Source organism: Podarcis cretensis (assembly GCF_951804945.1).
Source record: "Podarcis cretensis genome assembly, chromosome: 13".
NCBI lineage: Eukaryota > Metazoa > Chordata > Lepidosauria > Squamata > Lacertidae > Podarcis > Podarcis cretensis.
In genome coordinates, this window is record NC_137182.1 from 16,117,102 (window position 1) to 16,138,661 (window position 21,560).

General features: G+C 46.2%; 1 protein-coding gene across 1 annotated transcript in view; it reads right to left on the bottom strand.

Annotated features, from left to right (window-relative positions):
* Positions 1-16,514, bottom strand: part of PLCD3 (phospholipase C delta 3) — an 86,479-nt gene extending 69,965 nt beyond the window's left edge. Inside the window, exon 1 of the mRNA XM_079949472.1 lies at positions 16,202-16,514. Coding sequence (XP_079805598.1) covers positions 16,202-16,340 — 139 coding nt within the window. The 5' untranslated portion in view covers positions 16,341-16,514. The remainder of the gene's footprint in view (positions 1-16,201) is intronic.
* Between the last annotated feature and the right edge of the window lie 5,046 nt (positions 16,515-21,560).

A 21,560-nucleotide genomic window follows, 5' to 3' on the forward strand; every position in this document is an offset into this window, starting at 1 on the left:
GTCTGTAACCTCAAGTGTATGTAACCTGAAGCGTATGTAACCCGAGGTACCACTGTACTGTGGTACGTTGGTTCCCGAACAGCTTAGTTGTCGAACAAAGTGGCTACTAAACGCCGCAAACCTGGAAGTAAGTGTTCCGGTTTGCAAATTTTTTCGGAAGCCAAATATCCGACGCGGCTTCCGATTGGCTGCAGGATGCTCCTGCAGCCAATAGGAAGCCGTGCCTTGGTTTTCAGATGATTTCGGGAGTCGGACTCCCAAAACAGATTAAGTTCGACAACCAAGGTACCACTGTACAGAATTCTTGTCCTTTTCTTATAAGTGTTTTCAGACTATATTTATTGCTGTCTATTTCTGTGTCGTGTTCTACCACGGAATGAGGTAGAAACTCATATTGGGACAGCATGCTGGGAAAGGAGGTAGACAGTTCAATAACTTCCCCTCCCCCTGGAAACCACCAGAAACCGGCCAAAACATCAGATCGCATCCAGCGATCCAGCAGCCCCTTTAGCCTATCCTTGGACACTTAGCATGTTGGTCAACCCATTGCAAAAGTCGCCTGCAGGCTTTTCCCTTTCAAACTTGCAAAGGTTACCTTAATGGCCAAGAATATAGTTTTTAGGCAACCTGAAAGGAGGAGGAAACAAAGAGGAGGGGAGGAAACTCAGGAGACAGATTAATTTTAATGAATAGGTCTGGAAGCAACATGTGCTCCCAAAGAGGGCAGCGGCAAGCTTCTTGAAGCCAAGAAAACACTGGAGGTGTGAGCCAGAAAAAGATGGTACTTTGTGTGTACGTTTGGAAGCACAGTTCCAGTTGTTGCTTTTTGAACCAGAACAGCTCTTCCATCAGGAGATAAAAGCTGGGTCCAGCTGAAAATCAATCAGCTTCCAGAGTGCTATCAGCGATCAAGGCTGGATAACTATTTTGGGGCTTGCCTAGCCCTGGCAGGATCCTGCTATTCAGTAATTCATTGATCCAAAGGTTTGATGCCCTTGAGGTGCATTATTTCCAGGACCAAGTCAGACTTCGTCACTTGCATACCTGTGCCCCATTACATCCAGGTTTTGCTGAGCATCCGTTCCAATTTGTTTAGGAGGCAGTTATACAAGCACAGGGATGCAGGCTGGCGCTGTGGTCTAAACCACTGAGCCTCTTGGGCTTGCCGATCAGAAGGTCGGCAGTTCGAATCCCCGCAACAGGGTGAGCTCCCGTTGCTTGGTCCCAGCTCCTGCCAACCTAGCAGTTTGAAAGCACGTCAAAGTGCAAGTAGATAAATAGGTATCTATCTGCGGCAGGAAGGTAAACGGCATTTCCATGCGCACTGGCTTCCGTCACAGTGTTCTGTTGACCAGAAGCGGTTTAGCCATGCTGGCCACATGACCTGGAAAGCTGTCTGCGGACAAACACCGATCCCCTCAGCCTGAAAGATGAGCGCCACAACGCCATAGTCGCCTTTGATAGGACTTAACCTTCCAGGGATCCTTACCTTTACCTATACAAACACTCATCCCGTATTTATCCAGGTATGTTTACAAGGCATTATACATTAGTCATACATCCATCTCCTATTTTCCAATACCTTTCCCTGTCACTTTCCAAACTGCAAAACGCCAGATTCTTTTTTTAAAAGGGGCTTTGCTATCGCTAGGGCAACGGCACGTTAATCCACTTTGAGTGTGCAAACCTAACATTCTGATATGCACTCGAATCACTCCCACAAAATGGTAACTGTTTGGAAAATACCCCAATACAGACTTTGCTAACCGTCAGTAGTCGCCACCACCAGTGGCAGACAACGGGAGCTCTTGCTGTCAGGAAGAGATCTGCCTGGGGTATCAAGCTACAACTCTAAAGGTAAGGGTAAAGGGAGCCCTGACCATTAGGTCCAGTTGTAGCCAACTCTGGGGTTGCGGCGCTCATCTCGCTTTATTGGCCGAGGGAGCCGGCGTACAGCTTCTGAGTCATGTGGCCAGCATGACTAAGCCGCTTCTGGAGAACCAGAGCAGCGCACGGAAACACCGTTTACCTTCCCAACACAGCGGTACCTATTTATCTACTTGCACTTTGACATGCTTTCAAACTCCTAGGTTGTCAGGAGCAGGGACCGAGCAACGGGAGCTCACCCCGTTGCGGAGATTCGAACCGCCGACCTTCTGATCGGCAAGTCCTAGGCTCTGTGGTTTAACCCACAGTGCCACCTGCATCCAACTCTACCAGCTTCCAAATCTCCTAACTACCTAGGTACACTATTTTAATTCATTGCCGGAGAAGCAGTAGTTTCCAATAGGGGAAGAGAGAGTTAGAGCATGGAATTTTGCAAGCTCCGTGTCTGGAGACAGAAATTTCAAGCCTCACGGTCCTAACAAACAGGGCTGTATGTTTGCAAGAAGACTTTGCCATCAGCTGGTCTGGGTACTCCTGGAGGTTAGAACAACAGACCAGACAAGTTTAGGCTTGTCTGTGCGTGCAAGACACATTGTGCGCACAGGGCAGGGAGGTGCCAAGAGCACACTTGGGGTTGTTTTGGTCTTCTCTGGAAATGTTCTCCGATGTATCAGTCTTCAACCTGTTTTAGACATGGAACCCACTTGGAACCTCAAACAGCAACACAGGGCATTATTATTTTTTAAATCATAGCTGCTTGCCTTTCTCCTCTCTTTCTTCGCTGAGTACAAAGGAAGGCAGGACCCGTAACAATTCTTCTATAGAAGAGAAAATTGTGGCAGGGGCACTTTCCCCCCACCCCTGTAAGATCGGCTGCTGCACCTGTTCAAATTCTGTCTTCCTCCCAGCTGTAAAAGGTACAGGAGGAGCAGGGTCGGCCCAAGACATTTTGCTGCCTGAAGCAGAAAAGCAAATGGTCAAGGTGCACGGCACTTGAGGCCGGTCAAGTTAGTTTGGCAACTGAGAAAATTGCAAGAGACCAGCACAGGCAGAAAAAATACAATACAGTGGTACCTTGGGTTACAAATGCTTCGGGTTACCAATTCCGCTAACCCGGAAGTAGTACCTCAGGATGAGAACAGAAATTGCATGCCAGCGGCGCGGCGGAAACAGGAGGCCCCATTAGCAAAAGCACGCCTCAGGTTAAGAACGGTTTGGGGTTAAGAACAAACCTCCGGAATGAATTAAGTTTGTAACCCGAGGTACCGCTGTATTAAATTACATTAACGATTTGGTGCCCTTTCGTGTCGTTCAAAATCAGCTGGTACCTTGGTTCCCGAACGGCTTAGTTGTTTAACAAATTGGCTCCCAAACACTGCAAACCCAAAAGTAAGAGGAAGTAACTTTGCCTAATAGTAGAGCCGGCCCTGTGAGGGGGCATCTTGGTTATTCTGGTTTCTCTTTTTCTACTCTCTCTCTCCCCCTCCCATGAAAGCAAAAAACAAACAAACACCCTAATCAAAATCTGGTGGCAGCACCACTCACACGACTTAACTCTTAACATTTATGTGTAACCTGCTTGCAGGTCTCAGCCCACCAGTTGAAAACAGATATTCACAGCCATGGTGGCCCTTCACAAATAGAGTCAAGCCGGTCCAAGCAGATATGATCTCATAGATGATTATATATATTTCACCCAAGCACCTTAATACAGCACATTCCGATCTCTATATGAGAGGTAGCTCACCTAGAGTTGCTTAAGTTTTTATTTATTTATCCACATAGTTGCAATTTATAAGCAGCTTTTCAATAAGGCATAAAAATGGGCTGTTTAAGGTATGGATGGCCTCAGGGTTGGAACACTCGCTCCCAAGATGGATTAGGCACCAGAAGGCAAATGTGTAGACACATAATACCTTGTAATTACCTTGGCATGCATTTAACTGTAATTGTTTTTAGAATGTTTTTAACTGCCTCGGAATGTTCTTGCTTAGTTTTTGCTTTCCATTTGTGCTATCTGTTTGTCATCCCGTGCAACTTGGGGAGAAAGAGTGGGATATAAATTTGATAGATGATGATGACGATGATAATAATAATAATTTTATTATTTATTTATACCCTGCCCATCTGGCTGGGTTTCCCCAGCCACTATGGGCGGCTCCCAACAGAGGACCAAAAACAGAATAAAACTTCAAACATTAAGAACTTTCCTAAACGGGGCTGCCTCCAGATGTCTTTTAAAAGTCAGATAGTTGTTTATTTCCTTGACATTTGACAGGAGGGCGTCACCACTGAGAAGGCCCTCAGCCTGGTTCCCTGTAACCTTGCTTCTCGCAGTGAGGGAACCACCAGAAGGCCCTCGGAGCTGGACCTCAGTGTCTGGCCTGAACAATGGGGGTGGAGACGCTCCTTCAGGTATACTGGGCCGAGGGCGTTTAGGGCTTTAAAGCTCAGCACTAACACTCTGAATTGTGCTCGGAAATGTAAATAGTAATATGGATACTAATTATTACCACAACCCAGTCATCCAAGTGTTTAGGAACAGATAACTTGATGAGGGACGCAGCAACCATTTTCCCAATGGTTCTCGTTTTCGTGCCTCATGGAGGAAGAACTGTTAGCTTTATTTGCAATATGGGTGAAACATACATTTTTCAGTGACAACCATAGGTGTGGTCCCAGAACAACTGCTGGGTGGTCAAATCTGATCCCACAATTTCCACCTGAAACGTCTTACCTACACAACCCCAGAGCTCATCCCACAAGCACAGAGCAGGCACACAGCAGAAGAGGTCCTGAAAACTATACAGTCATACCTCGGAAGCCGAACGGAAGCCATTTGGGAAGTCCCTTCAAATTCCAAAAAGTTTGGAAACCAAGGCGTGGCTTTCAATTGGCCGCAGGAAGCTCCTGCAACCAACTGGAAGCCACACCAAACATTCGGGTTCCAAAAGAACGTTCGCAAACCGGAACACTCACTTTTGGGTTTGCGGCGTTCAGGAGCCAAAACGCTTGAGTGCCAAGGCGTTCGGCTTCCAAGGTATGACTGTAGATGGTGAATCTCCACTCACTTCATCAAAAGATGCATTAGCACCGCTAGCCAATCTAAGCTGGCAAAGTTGTGGGGGAATATAAGGAGATCAGTCATACCTTTAAGCAGCAATAAAAACCTTTAGTTGCATTTCCTCAAACAAAAACGTACTGAGATGCAATTCATACCACCCAGGGCCTCTCTTGCGGCAAGACTGATAGTCCACTTGTGAAAAACCCTTTCCTTGACCCCACTGGGGCTACAGGCAGACAACAGTTTTTACAGGAATTGGACAGTCTAAGGCAGCATATCTCCCATACTCAGATTCCAATTCTTTCATCCTGTGCTCATGTGTACAGTGGTGCCTTGGTTCTCAAACTTAATCCATTCTGGAAGTCCGTTCCAAAACCAAGGTGTGCTTTGCAATAGAAAGTAATGCAAAATGGATTAATCCGTTCCAGATTTTTATAATCAACCCCTGACAGCAATTTAAAATGAATTTTACTATCTAATGAGACCATGGATTCATAAAATGAAAATAATAAACAATCTACTGCAGTCACACAATCAATCAATCAGTAGCTGAATTGGGTTCCACACAGTCACAAAACAAAACAAAAAGATCCGCAAAAACAAAAACGTAAAATAAATAGTGAAAACAGGCAGACCTCAGCGTAACACTCAAAACGGAAGTGTAACACTCAGAATGGAGTATGTTTGGCCTCCGAAAAAAAGTTCACAAACTGGAACACCTGCTTCCAGGTTTGCAGTGTTTGGGTTCCATGTTGTTTGAGTACAAAGGGGTTTGAGAACCAAGATACCACTGTATTTTGACACCACTAACAAGTAAGATTAGGGGCACAGGTGGCGCTGTGGGTTAAACCACTGAGCCTAGGACTTGCTGATCAGAAGGTCGGTGGTTCGAATCCCTGCGACGGGGTGAGCTCCCATTGCTTGGTCCCTGCTCCTGCCAACCTAGCAGTTTGAAAGCACGTCAAAGTGCAAGTAGATAAATAGGAACCGCTCCGGCGGGAAGGTAAACGGCGTTTCCGTGTGCTGCTCTGGTTCGCCAGAAGCGGCTTAGTCATGCTGGCCACATGACCCGGAAGCTGTCTGCGGACAAACGCCGGTTCCCTCGGCCCATAGAGCGAGATGAGCACCGCAACCCCAGAGTCGGTCATGACTGGACCTAATGGTCAGGGGTCCCTTTACCTAACAAGTAAGATTGGTAAGCCTACAGCCTATATTCCCCACTCAATGAAGCCTGTGAAATAGATAAGGCAGGGGCAACATGACTTGCCCAAAGCCCCCCGACAAACCTGATGGCCAAGCAGTAGCTTAAATTTGATTTTCCCATTCAAGTTGGGCAACCTCTCTCGCTATTCCACACCTGTGCTGATTTTGCACACCAAAAAGACCGGCACCCATGATTCATTGCAGATCCGGCACCATCAAGGAAAGGCCACCTGCTTTGACGGGAGGATATGCCGCTGCCCCCGTCAAAACAGGCAATACATTGAGGGACGTGCAAAAAGTAGAGGCAGAATTGCATTCCCCAATCTGTCCCCCAAGCTCTCCATAGCAACTTTCTTTTTTTAATTTTTAAATATTTTTAATTTCATTTTAAAACACCACATACAACAAGAAAATATGAAGATACACAGATACCCATCACCTCACAACTAAGAAAGAAGAAAAGAAAAATACAAAACGACATGTTTAATGTTATTTATTCTATCCTAGGTTTTCCATCAGATTTAAAACTCCGACTGAAGTTATTCAAATGCTGCTACAGACTTCAAACTGTCATTGCTGTTTTTCAAATAAATTTTAAAGACTTCCCATTTTGTGGTAAATACTTCCTTTGATTTATTTTTTATTTCTTTCTGATAACTGGTCTAATTCTGCATATTTGGTCATTTTTTGAATCCACTCTGATCTAGAAGGGACTTTATCGCTTCTACAATTTGTCGCAACTTTCTGTGGGAAACCTGCTTGCCAAATCGGATCGTTCGGTTCTGTCTGCGTTGCCATTCCCTTGAAATCATCCATTGCTCTGTTTCAGACAAAGGCCCTGGGAGTTTTTGTGCAGGTGTTTCTTGCTTACGCTTACTCTGCCCATAAACTCAGTCTGCAACTGTATACACACGCCAACCTGGGAGCAAACAGGACTGCACTGTTAGATGCTGCAGAGAAAGACATTCCGCCACATATCTTTCGCCGAGATTACAAGTGGCGCTTTGGCCCAGCCAAAGTAAGAAGAAATCAAGTGCAAGAATACAGAATATTCATTGTTCCACCGCTGGAAAAAACACAAGGACACATCCTGGAGAAATGAATCTGCCAGATATCAACTTCAGGTAAGAATGCCAGCTCTTTCAGAACACCAAATTTCAAAATGAATGCAAATTCCACACCGCTTTTAGTTATTGGAATCACTCTGTACTTTAGGCCTGCAAAACTTGTGACCCATCAAACCAAACAAAGCCTGCCAGCCAGGTGCAGGTCTCACTAGGGACTAGCAAACCTCTTTTTGCAGCTTGCCTGAGGCTGAAAAACAAGGGGGCTGTTCCTTCTGTCTTTATGCACCATCCCCTCTCCTGTTTTATTCTCTCCTCCCAATAAACCCATAGGTTCTTCTCGTTCTTCGGTAGCCACCATTGAAAAAAGGATGCTGCCCTAGAACGAGCCTTGGTTTTATCTAGTTAAGTTTGTATATGTTCTTTACAGTGGTACCTCGGGTTACATACGCTTCAGGTTACATATGTTTCAGGTTACAGACTCTGCTAACCCAAAAGTAGTACCTCGGGTTAAGAACTTTGCTTCAGGATGAGAACAGAAATCGGGCGGCAGCAGCTCGGCGGCAGCGGGAGACCCTATTAGCTAAAGTGGTGCCTCAGGTTAAGAACAGTTTCAGGTTAAGAACAGACCTCCAGAACGAATTAAGTTCTTAACCTGAGGTACCACTGTATTGCCAAACATCATGCAATACCCTCCAACATTTCTCTGATGAAAACAGGGGCATCCCATTCCATAATGGCAATTTTACTATTTATACGGGGGGTCAGCAAGGTTTACCTTGCCTGGGCCGGATCACTCACATTGAGATCCTCTGTGGGCGGGCCAGCGCAGCACAATGCCAGAAATCACGTCTGCGCATGTCCGCGGCACTGGAAATTGATTCTGCACATGCCCAGGCGCCGAAAATCGCACCTGCGCAGAAGTGATTTCCGGTGCCACAGACATGCACAGACGCAATTTTCGTCGTCTACGCATACACAGACGCGATTTTCGTCGTCTACGCATACACAGAAGTGATTTCTGGAGCCGCAGAAGAGAGTCCCCGTGCCGCACCGGTTTAGCACAGCGTGCCGGGACCCACCGAGTGGGCAGCTCGGTTCTGGGGCGGCTCGTAGGCCGGGTAATTGGGCTTCCAGCCAACCTCTGCTTTGCACCCTACACACCATACTAGATTGCTGCAGCCACTCTGGGCAGTTTCCAACATATATAAGGTAAAGGTAAAGGGACCCCTGACCATTAGGTCCAGTCATGGCCAACTCTGGGGTTGTGGCGCTCATCTCGCTTTATTGGCCAAGGGAGCCGGCGTACAGCTTCCGGGTCATGTGGCCGGCATGACTAAACCGCTTCTGGCGAACCAGAGCAGTGCACGGAAACGCCGTTTACCTTCCCGCCGGAGCGGTACCTATTTATCTACCTGCACTTTGACGTGCTTTCGAACTGCTAGGTTGGCAGGAGCAGGGACCGAGCAACAGGAGCTCACCCTGTCATGGGGATTCAAACCGCCGACCTTCTAATCGGCAAGTCCTAGGCTCTGTGGTTTAACCCACAGCGCCACCCGCGTCCCTTACTTCCAACATATATAAAAAACATAATAAAACATTAAACATGAAGAAAACTTCCCTATACAGGATTCCCTTCAGGCGGCTTGGGGGAGGCGGGGCAGGTTCGATGACTCCATACCCTCCAACATTTCTCCAATGAAAATAGGGACATCCTACGGAAAAGTGGGACATTCCGGGATCAAATCAGAAACTGGGACGGCTTCCCTAAATTACGGATGTCCCTGGACAATAGGGACACTTGGAGGGTCTGTATACATAGCTAGGGGGTTCTTGTGTCTGACCTGCCGAGCTGCAAGTTTGTGCGTACCTGTTCTGCTGGAATGTCCAGAAAAGCCAAATCTTGCGATCTAGGCTCTGGAACTGTTTCTCTAGTATTAAGAGGGGGGCCTTCGCTGTGAGCTTCCCAAAAGCCTATGCGGAAAAAGAGATTACAAGCAGAAGGCTGGGCAAATACTACATCAGCTCCTGTTCCAGGGAAAAGAACAAAAACTTATTGACAAACGACCACAGCAAGGATTGCGAAACCGCTGTCACATTCTCAAGGGGGAGAAAAATGCTTTGCAAAGTTACTTGGGAAAATATCACACTGGCATCAATTTGATAAAAATAAAATAAAGTCCAAGCACCAGCTAAGAGAACCAGAAACAGACATGGCAAGAGTTTCTATTGAGCTCAGACTATGCAAGATTTCATGCTGGAAAAGTTCCAAGAAAAAGTATTGAGAGTCACAGTTTAGATTTCATAACCCAAATTAGATTAAACAATGAACAAGATTAGAATACGTATCAAAACACAGCTCACAATTTATTTTACATGTATATAGCAGAAGCAGCTGACACTAGAGTTCATGCTTTTTATCTGCACGTAATTCGAGCGAAATGTTACGGCCCCCGTCCAACGAAAGTGGCAAGTGAAGAATACACACACATCCAAAGTAATTATGGATTTGTGAGTGTCCATTGCCGTCTCCCCAGAAGAAGGGGCCTATGCCTGGAAGACACTCCTACTATGCAGGGGGGGGGGGGAAATACTGTGGGGGCAGTTTAAAGCACTGGTCTTCAAGGGGTGGGGTGAGAATCCACCAGCAGATAGTGTCTGATCCAAGGTGGGTCACAACAGGAGCAGAACCACCACTATTATTATTATTTGAATTTATACATCACCCTATACCCGGGGGGGGGGTGTCCTTAGAGCAGTTCACAGAATAAAATCAAGATATAAAACCACAAAATAACTAATAAAAATAAAAACAACAACCCAATAGCCCGCCCCCCCAAAAAAACCCTCCACATTTTAAAAGGGCATAGGATGTAAATCAGGTCAACTACAGGCCTGGTTTAAAAGGAACATTTTTGCCTGGAGGCTTAAAGGTGTATAATGAAGGCACCAGGCGAACATCCCTGGGGAGAGCATTCCACAGATGGGGAGCCACTGCAGAGAAGGCCCCGTTCTTGTGTTGCCACCCTCCGGACCTCTCAAGGATGCAAATATGTGGCAAAAGATTGAGAAATGAACTGTCGAACGCATCTTTGGGTTGGAGCCTGAAAAGGTTTAAGAGTCCTTGTTCTGAAAGGAAAGGCACCCACCCCCCAGTGGAAATGCCAAAGGCTGTACAGTGGTACCCTGGTTTACGAACTTCATCCGTTCCGGAAGTCCGTTCTTAAAGCAAAGTGTTCTGAAACCAAGGCGTGCTTTCCCATAGCAGCGGGGGGCTCAATTTACAAATGGAACACAGTCAACATGTTCTGCTTCCGAGGTAAAGCTCACAAACCAAAACACCTACTTCCGGGTTTGCAGCGTTCTTAATCCAAGTTGTTCATAAACTAAGATGTTCTTAAACCAAGGTACCACTGCACATGCATGTTAACCTCTCGCGACCACAGAAATTTGGCAACCTAAGAACAGAGATCCAGAAGAAGTCCTTAGGTTGTCATTAGACTGGCTTCCACACAGGGACTGAGTTTGCTGAACGTGGAGGAAGAAAGCACATTTGATTCCAATCAACAACTCCCCTCTACCTTTGCAAAGGACTGCTAAAGCTGCAAATGGGGCAGATCCCCTAAAACTGGGGTCAGCAAACCTTTTCAGCAGGGGGCAGGCCCACTGTCCCTCAGACCTTGTGGGGGGGCCGCACTATATTTTGAAGAGAAAAAAACGAACGAATTCCTATGCCCCACAAATAACCCAGAGACGCATTTTAAATAAAAGGACACATTCTACTCATGTAAAAACACGCTGATTCCTGGACCGTCCACGGGCCAGATTTAGAAGGTGATCGGGCTGGATCCGGCCCCCGGGTCTTAGTCTGCCTAAAGGGGAAAGGGAACCCTGACCATTAGGTCCAGTCGTGGCCGACTCTGGGGTTGCAGCGCTCATCTCGCTTTATTGGCCGAGGGAGCCGGCATACAGCTTCCAGGTCATGTGGCCAGCATGACTAAGCCGCTTCCGGCGAACCAGAGCAGCACACGGAAACACCGTTTACCTTCCCGCTGGAGCGGTACCTATTTATCTACTTGCACTTTGACGTGCTTTCGAACTGCTAGGTTGGCAGGAGCAGGGACCGAGCAACGGGAGCTCACCCTGTCGTGGGGATTCGAACCGCCGACCTTCTGATCGGCAAGTCCTAGGCCCTGTGTGGTTTAACCCACAACGCCACCCACCTACCCATGCCCTAAAACCTCAACGGATCCTGGCGGAAGAGAAAACTGGAGTTCGGGGCGTATATGATTGGGTGTGCACCATTCAACATTTTAATAGCTCCACCCCCAATCAAAACCTCGGTGCTGTTGCATCTCAAAGAAAAAAAATCCCTACGGTTAGCCCCCACCCCACCCCAAGATTCCTCACAGGACCCCGACCCCCCAATTTGCTTTATTTATTCCTGTTCAGTGTTGGATTCTTGTGTGCTTTCTGGACTTGGCGGACACAATTCACGCTTTTTGTAATCTGTGGGCATGATGACTGCTGTTTCTCTACCCTTCAGAACTAGTCCATTCATTCCAATTGTCACCCCAAAGGGCTCCTTTTAAGGTGTGGCAGGCAACAACCAGGAAAAGAGCCTTTTCAGAAGTGATTCCTTACCTCCCTCCACAAGGAAACCTGCCTGGCGCAGACACAGTTATTTAGGCACAAGGAGATTTTTTTTAAAAATCTCAGCTTCTTCACAGTGAATCTGGCTTCTGGTCAAGGTGATAGGCATTTACTTGTAGCTAGTTTTAAGGAATTCTGCATACAAGTTAAATAAACAGGGAGACAATATACAGCCTTGTCGTACTCCTTTCCCAATTTTGAACCAACCAAACCATTGTTTCATATCCAGTTCTAACTGTAGCTTCTTGTCCCACATAGAGATTTCTCAGGAGAAAGACGCCTGCATCTTGGGAGAAAAGCAATGACAAACCTAGACAGCATCTTAAAAAGCAGAGACATCACCTTGCCAACAAAGGTCCGTATAGCTATGGTTTTCCCAGTAGTGATGTATGGAAGTGAGAGATGGACCATAAAGAAGGCTGATCGCCGAAGAATAGATGCATTTGAATTATGGTGCTGGAGGAGACTCTTGAGAGTCCCATGGACTGCAAGAAGATCAAACCGATCCATTCTGAAGGAAATCAGCCCTGAGTGCTCACTGGAAGGACAGATCGTGAAGCTGAGGCTCCAGTACTTTGGCCACCTCATGAGAAGAGAAGACTCCCTGGAAAAGACCCTGATGTTGGGAAAGATGGAGGGCACAAGGAGAAGGGGACGATGGAGGACGATATGGTTGGACAGTGTTCACAAAGCTACAAACATGAGTTTGACCAAACTGTGGGAGGCAGTGGAAGACAGGAGTGCCTGGCGTGCTCTGGTCCATGGGGTCACAAAGAGTCGGACACGACTAAACAACAACAAAGTTTTTAGGAAATGTTATTGAATGTTACTATTGCATGTTTACAGTTTATATGTAAGAACTGCTTAGATGTTTTTTTATTATGTTAAGCAGTATCATTTTTTAAAATACAAATAATAATCTCCAATTTAATTATTGTGAGACATTCCATACTCAAGGAATTCACTTTGTCTGGAGATTCCCCAGAACCTTTCTTCCACTGAGTTTAACAAAACCACATTCAGACCTTTCACTTCTGGAGAGAATTAAGCTGTGTGAAATAGGCAGAACCAGGTGGCTGTTTTCATTTACTGTGTCTTATATCCATTTCTGTTAGGAATGCAATCTTTAATTGACAGAAAAATCAAATTCCCAGCTGCTGATCACAGGAGCAAATGTTTAAGCAGGGGATTAGAAATAATAACACTCAGTATTTATACAGTTCTTTTGAGCATCCAGAGTGCTTACCATACTTTAAAACTGCAAGGAAGTCAGTATCTCCATATTGTAAATAAATGGAAAAGTTAAGCAAGTGAATCTTTAAGACCAGCTAATCAGTTCTCTTTAGTGACTCTGCTACAAGAAGTGTCCTCATTGCTTGTCACACTAGTTTATTTTAAAAATCCATTCGTACTATTGAAACAGAGATTTTTAAAAGAAATAATGAAAAGAATCCTTTATTGCTAAGTGGTAGCTCGCGGATATAAAATTCTTCTCCTATTTCTTCCAATGTCCTCCAAGGGACATCCATATTTAATTGACTAATATCAATTCTGGATATTAAACCAGAACGAACACCTGTAAGTGGGGAAGAGATTCATGAACTTAATAAAGGATTTTTGATGTAATCAGATAGCTGGTTAAAAGCTACCTCAACTTAAGGTAAAGGTAAAGGTACCCCTGCCCGTACGGGCCAGTCTTGACAGACTCTGGGGTTGTGCGCCCATCTCACTTAAGAGGCCAGGGGCCAGCGCTGTCCGGAGACACTTCCGGGTCACGTGGCCAGCGTGACATCGCTGCTCTGGCGAGCCAGAGCCGCACACGGAAACGCCGTTTACCTTCCCGCCAGTAAGCGGTCCCTATTTATCTACTTGCACCCAGAGGTGCTTTCGAACTGCTAGGTTGGCAAGCGCTGGGACCGAGCAGCGGGAGCGCACCCCGCCGCAGGGATTCGAACCGCCGACCTTTCGATCGGCAAGTCCTAGGCGCTGAGGCTTTAACCCACAGCGCCACCTGCGTCCTACCTCAACTTAGATATATCAACTAAAAGACAGTCCTAGTCTATTGCAACATGATTTTAAAAGTGTATATATTCACTAGGGCTGTCATCTTTAACTTTTTCTGGCCCAGGACCCAATTTTAACCCACACATGCATTCCTTAAAACTTTTACCATGTATTCGCAAGGTGGTAGTGCTCCTGTTGCAACCCACCTTGGATCAGGCCGAAACTCCCTAGTGAAGCCAGAGTATACGTAAGATGAGAAGGCTGAAGGATGAAATCAAATCTAGCAACGAGGTAATGCATGAGTTCCTATATGTTTATTTCATCCATCAATCTCCATTCCACATAGGGCTTCTGGTACCATGGTAGCGCTTTATTATAAAGAAGTCTCTTGCAAGTTAAGACTAGTCTTGGTCTTGTAAAGGTAAAGGGACCCCTGACATTAGGTCCAGTCGTGACCAACTCTGGGGTTGTGGTGCTCATCTCACTTTATTGACCGAGGGAGCCGGCGTACAGCTTCCAGGTTATGTGGCCAGAGCAGCGCACGGAAATGCCGTTTACCTCCCACAGGAGCAGTACCTATTTATCTACTTGCACTTTGACGTGTTTTCGAACTGCTAGGTTGGCAGGAGCAGGGACCGAGCAACGGGAGCTCACCCCGTCGCGGGGATTCGAACTGCTGACCTTCTCATCGGCAAGTCCTAGGCTCTGTGGTTTAACCCACAGCGCCACCCGCGTCCCTTAGTCTTGTAGCTTCATCCAAAACCAAATTTAGCACCAACCACTCCCAGCTTTGGCCATGCCTCTTCTTTAATGAAACTGCTCAATTTGACTCAAAAAGTAAAGCAATTACTTTTTCTTCTTTTTAACTTTAACCTAGAGCGAAAATGGTGCCGTGCCCTGATCAAATCTCAAGAGAAAATGTTATCTAAAGGTAAACACTGGGAAATTTTAAAGGTTTATTGCAGCGGTTCATTCCAGTGACATTGCTAAGCCGTTTCTGACCACAAACACACTGCTTTTCCCCCACTGCCTACAGTACCCTACTGCTGCCCACCGGTTGGCAGTGGCGTAGTGTGGGGGGTGCAGGGGGGGCCAGCCGCACCGGGCGCAACATCGGGGGGGCGCACGCTCGCACTCGCAGCTCTCTGCCCCTACCTGGCTCACTCAGGGTTAGGGGGCGCAAATTATTTGCCTTGCCCCGGGTGCTGACAACCCACGCTACGCCACTGCCGGTTGGTAATGCCTCTGTGGTTCCCAGCCTTTTCCCCCAATGACCACTTAAAAATTGCTGATGATCTTGACATATGACTTCTGCCTGTGACTTGTGCTAGATGCCATTTGGTTTTTAATGTATTTTTACAGACACACCACGGATAACCTGAATTAAGCTCACAGACTACTGTTGACCCGAACAAAAGTAAACATTTGATTCCGATTCCAAAAAAACAACAAATAAATCAAAGGATAGCAATTAAATCCCCTTCGCTCAAATCCGGTTTAGTACAAGAAGTCACGTTTTCCATTAAGCCACCCAGAAGCTGACCGAAGGAACTTTTGACAATCATTTGCTTAAATCTTACATTCTTCACTCCCCCCCCCCAAAAAAAATATTTCCTACTGCCTAAAGGGCAACTTGCGGTTAAGGCACCTGGCAAATCAGAATCACTCAAGAACCAATTATTCAAATATTGCATTATCTGTGCCGAAGTACAAATTACATTCAGATTAGTAAAAAAAAAAAGCACTTTGTTCTTTTTAATCAGGTCACATGCCTCAAGGCTGATACTGTATGGAAAATAGGTCCCGCACCGCGCAAGGAGACAAATTAAATCCTGCGTTCCTGGAGTTATGGCAACACCCAGGCTAAAAGCAGCCGGCGTTTAATGTCGAGACAGAAAGAAATGTTCGTCTGGAAACACATTCCTTTGCCCGCTGGAGAAGCCCACCCCCAATTTACACTCCCTATCCGCTGGGGCACCGGGAGCGATTTCAGCGGTGACAGAAATGCACTCTGCAGCTGCTCAGAGGCCCTCTCGTCTACTTTGACGCCACCTCGCTCCAGCGCTAAATAAATATATTGACTCATTTAACTTCTCCGCACTGTTTTTGCTGGACCTAATTAGCGCCAGGGCTCAGCCCCCGCACATATATATGCATATGCGGGGGCTGCGCCCTGGGCGCTAATCAGGTCCAACAAAAACATTGCGGAGTAGTTTTGGAAAGAATAACCGACAGGAGGAACCTGCAAAGTTAGGAAAGACTTGCCAGGAGCGGGGAACTCTCCTTTTTTTTAATTCCCACCGGGCACTTCACTTCTCTGACTTACCCAGTTTCTTGAAGGCGCGGTGCCCGGAGAGTTTGGGAACGATTGCGCACGGCTGGCTGGAGAGCTGTTGCTGCTGCTGTTGGCGCTGGCAGCGGCGCTGCTTTTCCCCGCACGCCTTTTTCTTCCTGCCGCAAATCATGGCTGGGAGAGCCTTCGCGTTCCCGTCTCGGCCCGGAGCCCCTTCTCGGCCGCTTGTTTTCGTTTTGCCCCCCTTCTCTCCGAGGCAGAGACGGAGCAGGCGGCCCGCAAGCAGCCCGCCCTCTCCGCGCGCCTGGGCGCCTCCTCCGGGGCTCCGGGGCGCAGCGCGCAGATTGGAGAGGCGGACCTTGGAGGCGCTCGCATTTCAACGCCGACGCGCTCCGCCCTCTCGCTTCCACTCGGTGGGAAGGAGGGATCCGGTCTCTTGCGCTCCCCCGTCTGAGCCGCGAGGAGGATCCGTGTCCCCTTTGCCCCACGCCAGGGCTGTGTCCTCGAAATAACGAAACAGCTATTAGAAGTCACCCCAGAACTGGCCCTAGTCAACATTTTCCAGTGGAATAATGCCCACTCGCATTCTAAAGAGCTTATGAACCATCTGCTCCGTCTCTGGCTCTCTCATTTTATTTCTGCTTTTCAGGTTTATACATTTCACCAGTGCTTTTTTCCTTAAAAAAATGTTTAGGGGTACTCTCATTTTCCCACTCATATTGAAATACTGCCCCTCAATGAGGCCAAACTTAGATTCACAAAATGTTTAGGGGTGTGCGTCCCCCCAGAAAAAAGCACTGCATTTCACTAATTTTACAATCATTTTAACATTTCAAAACTTGACTTCCTTCCCCCTCTTTCTGCAGTTCCTTAAACTTTTTTTAATATCTTCTGCATATCCAAATTCACTTAATTTGCTCATTTAGTTTATATACTCTTACAAAACTGCAGGTGATTACAATAATCCTGCCAATGTTTTTATCTGTTTACAATTTATATGTAAATATTCAGTAAACCATTTCCATTCTTCTATAAAAAGTTTGTTATCTTGATTTCTCATTCTTCTGGTAGGTTTCGCCATTTCTGCATACTCCAAACACACTGCATACTGCATACACACACTTCTGGGTTTGACGTGTTTGTAATCCAAAACGTATGCAAACCAAGGCGTATGGAAACCAAGGTACCACTGTAAAGGTAAAGGGACCCCTGACCGTTAGGTCCAGTCATGGACAACTCTGGGGTTGCAGCGCTCATCTCGCTTTACTGCCCAAGGGAGCCGGCGTACAGCTTCCGGGTCATGTGGCCAGCATGACTAAGCCACTTTTTGCAAACCAGAGCAGTGCACAGAAACACCGTTTACCTTTCCACCGGAGTGGTACCTATTTATCTACTTGCACTTCGTGCTTTTGAACTGCTAGGCTGGCAGGAGCTGGGACCGAGCAACGGGAGCTCACCCCGTCGCGGGGATTCGAACCACCGACCTGATCAGCAAGCCCTAGGCTCTGTGGTTTAACCCACAGCACCACAGGTACCACTGTACTTCTTCTTAATTGTATTTCACTATTAATATACTTCTTAATTGTATTTCAGTTCAACAATTACTTTGATAAAATGCATATTTTGTTATGTGCGAATGGCTTTAGATACCTATTAGGTCCATGAATACCATATAGCATATATTCAACCCAAAAAACAGTGACAATTTGTTGTTGACAAATATACATGAAATTCTTCCAACTTTTCTTCCTTTTTTCTCTTTTGTTCCTTTTTTCATATATATGTGCTTATTTGAAATATGTATGTATGTATGTATGTATGTATGTATTTGTAATAGTTTGCTTATATTTTGAAACAAGTATGTTAAATAAACAATAAAATATTTTTACAATTAAAAAGAAAGAAGACAAAGGGCAGCTTGACATATAAAGGGCCCCATACCTTCAGTAGACGCAGGTGGCGCTGTGGGTTAAAGCCTCAGCGCCTAGGACTTGCCGATCGAAAGGTCGGCGGTTCGAATCCCTGCGGCGGGGTGCGCTCCCGCTGCTCGGTCCCAGCGCCTGCCAACCTAGCAGTTCGAAAGCACCTCCGGGTGCAAGTAGATAAATAGGGACCGCTTACCAGCGGGAAGGTAAACGGCGTTTCCGTGTGCGGCTCTGGCTCGCCAGATGCAGCTTTGTCACGCTGGCCACGTGACCCGGAAGTGTCTCCGGACAGCGCTGGCCCCTGGCCTCTTAAGTGAGATGGGCGCACAACCCCAGAGTCTGTCAAGACTGGCCCGTACGGGCAGGGGTACCTTTACCTTTACCTTACCTTCAGTAGCTCAGGGCCTCATCAAACCTAAATTCAGCCCTGCAGCTGTCCCTTACAGGGATCAAACTTGCAACCTTGGCGTTATCAGCACCATGCTCTAACCAACAGAGCTATGGGAGGTCCTGTCTGGGATATGTTGTGCACCTGAGGATGTGCAAGGGGGTGGGGTGTCCCCATTTAGGGCAGTAAGAGACCTTACTTTGTCATCAAGTTGTTGTGTTGGTTCCCAGTAAGGAGGACATGCCGTCCAGCATTTCTCCAATGAAAATAGGGGCATTCTGTTCCATACTACTACTACTACTAATAATAATTGTGTTATTTATATCCCACCCATCTGACAGGATTGTGCCAGACACTCTGGGAGGCTTCCAAAATATATGAAAACATTAAACATTAGAAAGCTTCCCTATGCAGGGCTGCCTTCAGATGCCTTCTAAAGCTTGTCTAGTTACTTATCTCCTTGGCTTGGGGGGGGGGGTAACATAACTCCATACCCTCTAACATTTCTCTGATGAAAATAGGGACGCGGGTGGCGCTGTGGGTTAAACCACAAAGTCTAGGGCTTGCCGATCAGAAGGTCGGCAGTTCAAATCCCCACAATAGGGTGAGCTCCCGTTGCTCAGTCCCTGCTCCTGCCAACCTAGCAGTTCGAAAGCACGTCAAAGTGCAAGTAGATAAATAGGTACCGCTCCAGCGGGAAGGTAAATGGCGTTTCCGTGCACTGCTCTGGTTCGCCAGGAGCGGCTTAGTCATGCTGGCCACATGACCCGGGAGCTGTACGCCGGCTCCCTCGGACAATAAAGCAAGATGAGCGCCGCAACCCCAGTGTCGCCCACGACTGGACCTAACGGTCAGGGGTCCCTTTAGCTTTTTAAGGGAAATTGGGACATTCCAGATCAAATCAGAAAGCAGGACGGCTTCTGTAAATCCAGGACTGTCCCTGAAAAATAAGGTCACTTGGTCTGGGAGGAGAGGTCAGAAAACCCCTCATCTGAACTATGAGTCCACTGATAAAGGTTTACTTGGTAATTCTGTACACACAGAAGGAAACGTTTTTCTCTTAATTTTACAAACATTCCTGACATATTTTTGCCCAGGGGTACATAATTTACATGTACTTAACACAGAACCACATGTGCCATTTTGCCCCCGCCTCACATACAGAGGCTGCATCTGTGCTATACATTTATAGCAGTATCGTATCATACTATCAGAAATAATCATAGCCCCCCCAATGAATCCTGGGAACTGTAGTTTGTTTGGAGAGTCATATTCTCCTCACAAAACTACAGTTCTCTGAGTTCCATCAAAAGAGGAATTGCTAAACCATTGTGGTAATTGTAGTTCTGTAAGGGAGCTCTCCTAACAACTTTCCGCCAGTGCCTTTAACAAACTACAACTCCCAGAATTCATTGGGGGGGGTGAATTGGGGGGAAAACTACAACTCCCGGAATTCATTGGGGAATACCGCTTTAAATGTACAGTGCGGATGGGCCATTGCAACACAGAAACCATGCACCCCTTTCTGTCCTTTATTTTATAGGGTCTATATCTTTGGATAATTAATTTCTCTTCCTCCATTCCAACTTCTTTCTGTTTTGCTCACTATTATTTCTCTTTAAAACCAAGCACACCTCCTCTGTCTTCTAGTATTAGCAAATAAGCACCTATATTTTCCATATTTCCTTTACTGCTGTAATTGCAGTATTTGCAAAAGCCATATTTGGTTTTGGTTATGAGTTTTAACGATAATTCACACAACCCCATTTTTATTTTTGCCAAACTCCCCCACTTCTTTTATTTGGTGTGTTTGTGTGTTTGTGTGTGTGTGTGTGTGTGTGAGAGAGAGAGAGAGAGAGAGAGAGAGAGAGAGAGAGAAATCTGGTACTCAAGAGGTTCTGTGGAGGAACTCAATGATACTCCAGTCTTCCATACAGCTTACAGGTTTATTCCTTAATCTGAAGATAAGTAAGTATGAACCCACACATCAAGAGAAGGAAGGCTAGATTAAATCATTAAATTAATCAGCAATTAATTTAAAGCAATTAATTTAGATTAAATTATTAATCAGCAAATACTTTTCACCTGTGCTAGCAAGCCATTCACTGATCTTACAATGTTATTATTACACTGCAAGAATGTGTGTTCTTGATGGTTGAATACAGTAGAGAGAGAGAGAGAGAGAGAGAGAGAGAGAGAGATATGCAGGTTAACTCTGATGAATAAGAAAGAGCATTTGTTGGGATTTCTAAAAATAAATCAGATTCCCTTTCTCCTGTCCAAGCTGTAAATGTAGGGCACACAGTCCAATATACAAACTGCTAAGTAGAGACAAAAAGTACTATATAATAGCATAACTGGGTCTGTGGTTAGAAACTCCTGTGTTTGCGTTGTCAGCAGTTCAATTTCTTTGTATGATGCTCAAGGAAATGGTCACTTTGCTACCAGCTACATTTCTCTAATAACTCCCTGCACTGTTGTTCTGTGTCAAATCGGTACCTTCCTTTGTGACATCTTGTATATTTAGTTCTATACCCACATGCTTGCTAAAAGCTTAGATATATTTCCAGTGCTTTTCCACCTGACAACATCTTGTTGTTGTTTAGTCATTTAGTCGTGTCTGACTCTTCGTGACCCCATGAACCAGAGCACGCCAGGCACTTCTGTCTTCCACTGCCTCCCACAGTTTCGTCAAACTCATGCTGGTAGCTTCGAGAACACTATCCAACCATCTCGTCCTCTGTCGTCCCCTTCTCCTTGTGCCCTCCATCTTTCCTAACATCAGGGTCTTCTCTTCTCATGGTGGCCAAAGTATTGGAGCCTCAGCTTCAGGATCTGTCCTTCCAGTGAGCACTCAGGGCTGATTTCCTTCTGAATGGAGAGGTTTGATCTTCTTGCAGTCCATGGGACTCTCAAGAGTCTCCTCCAGCACCATAATTCAAAAGCATCAGCCCTCTTTATGGTCCAGCTCTCACTTCCGTACATCACTACTGGGAAAACCATAGCTTTAATTATACAGACCTTTGTTGGCAAGGTGATGTCTCAACATCTTAGTCTGTAGCTACTTGCAGACAGATGG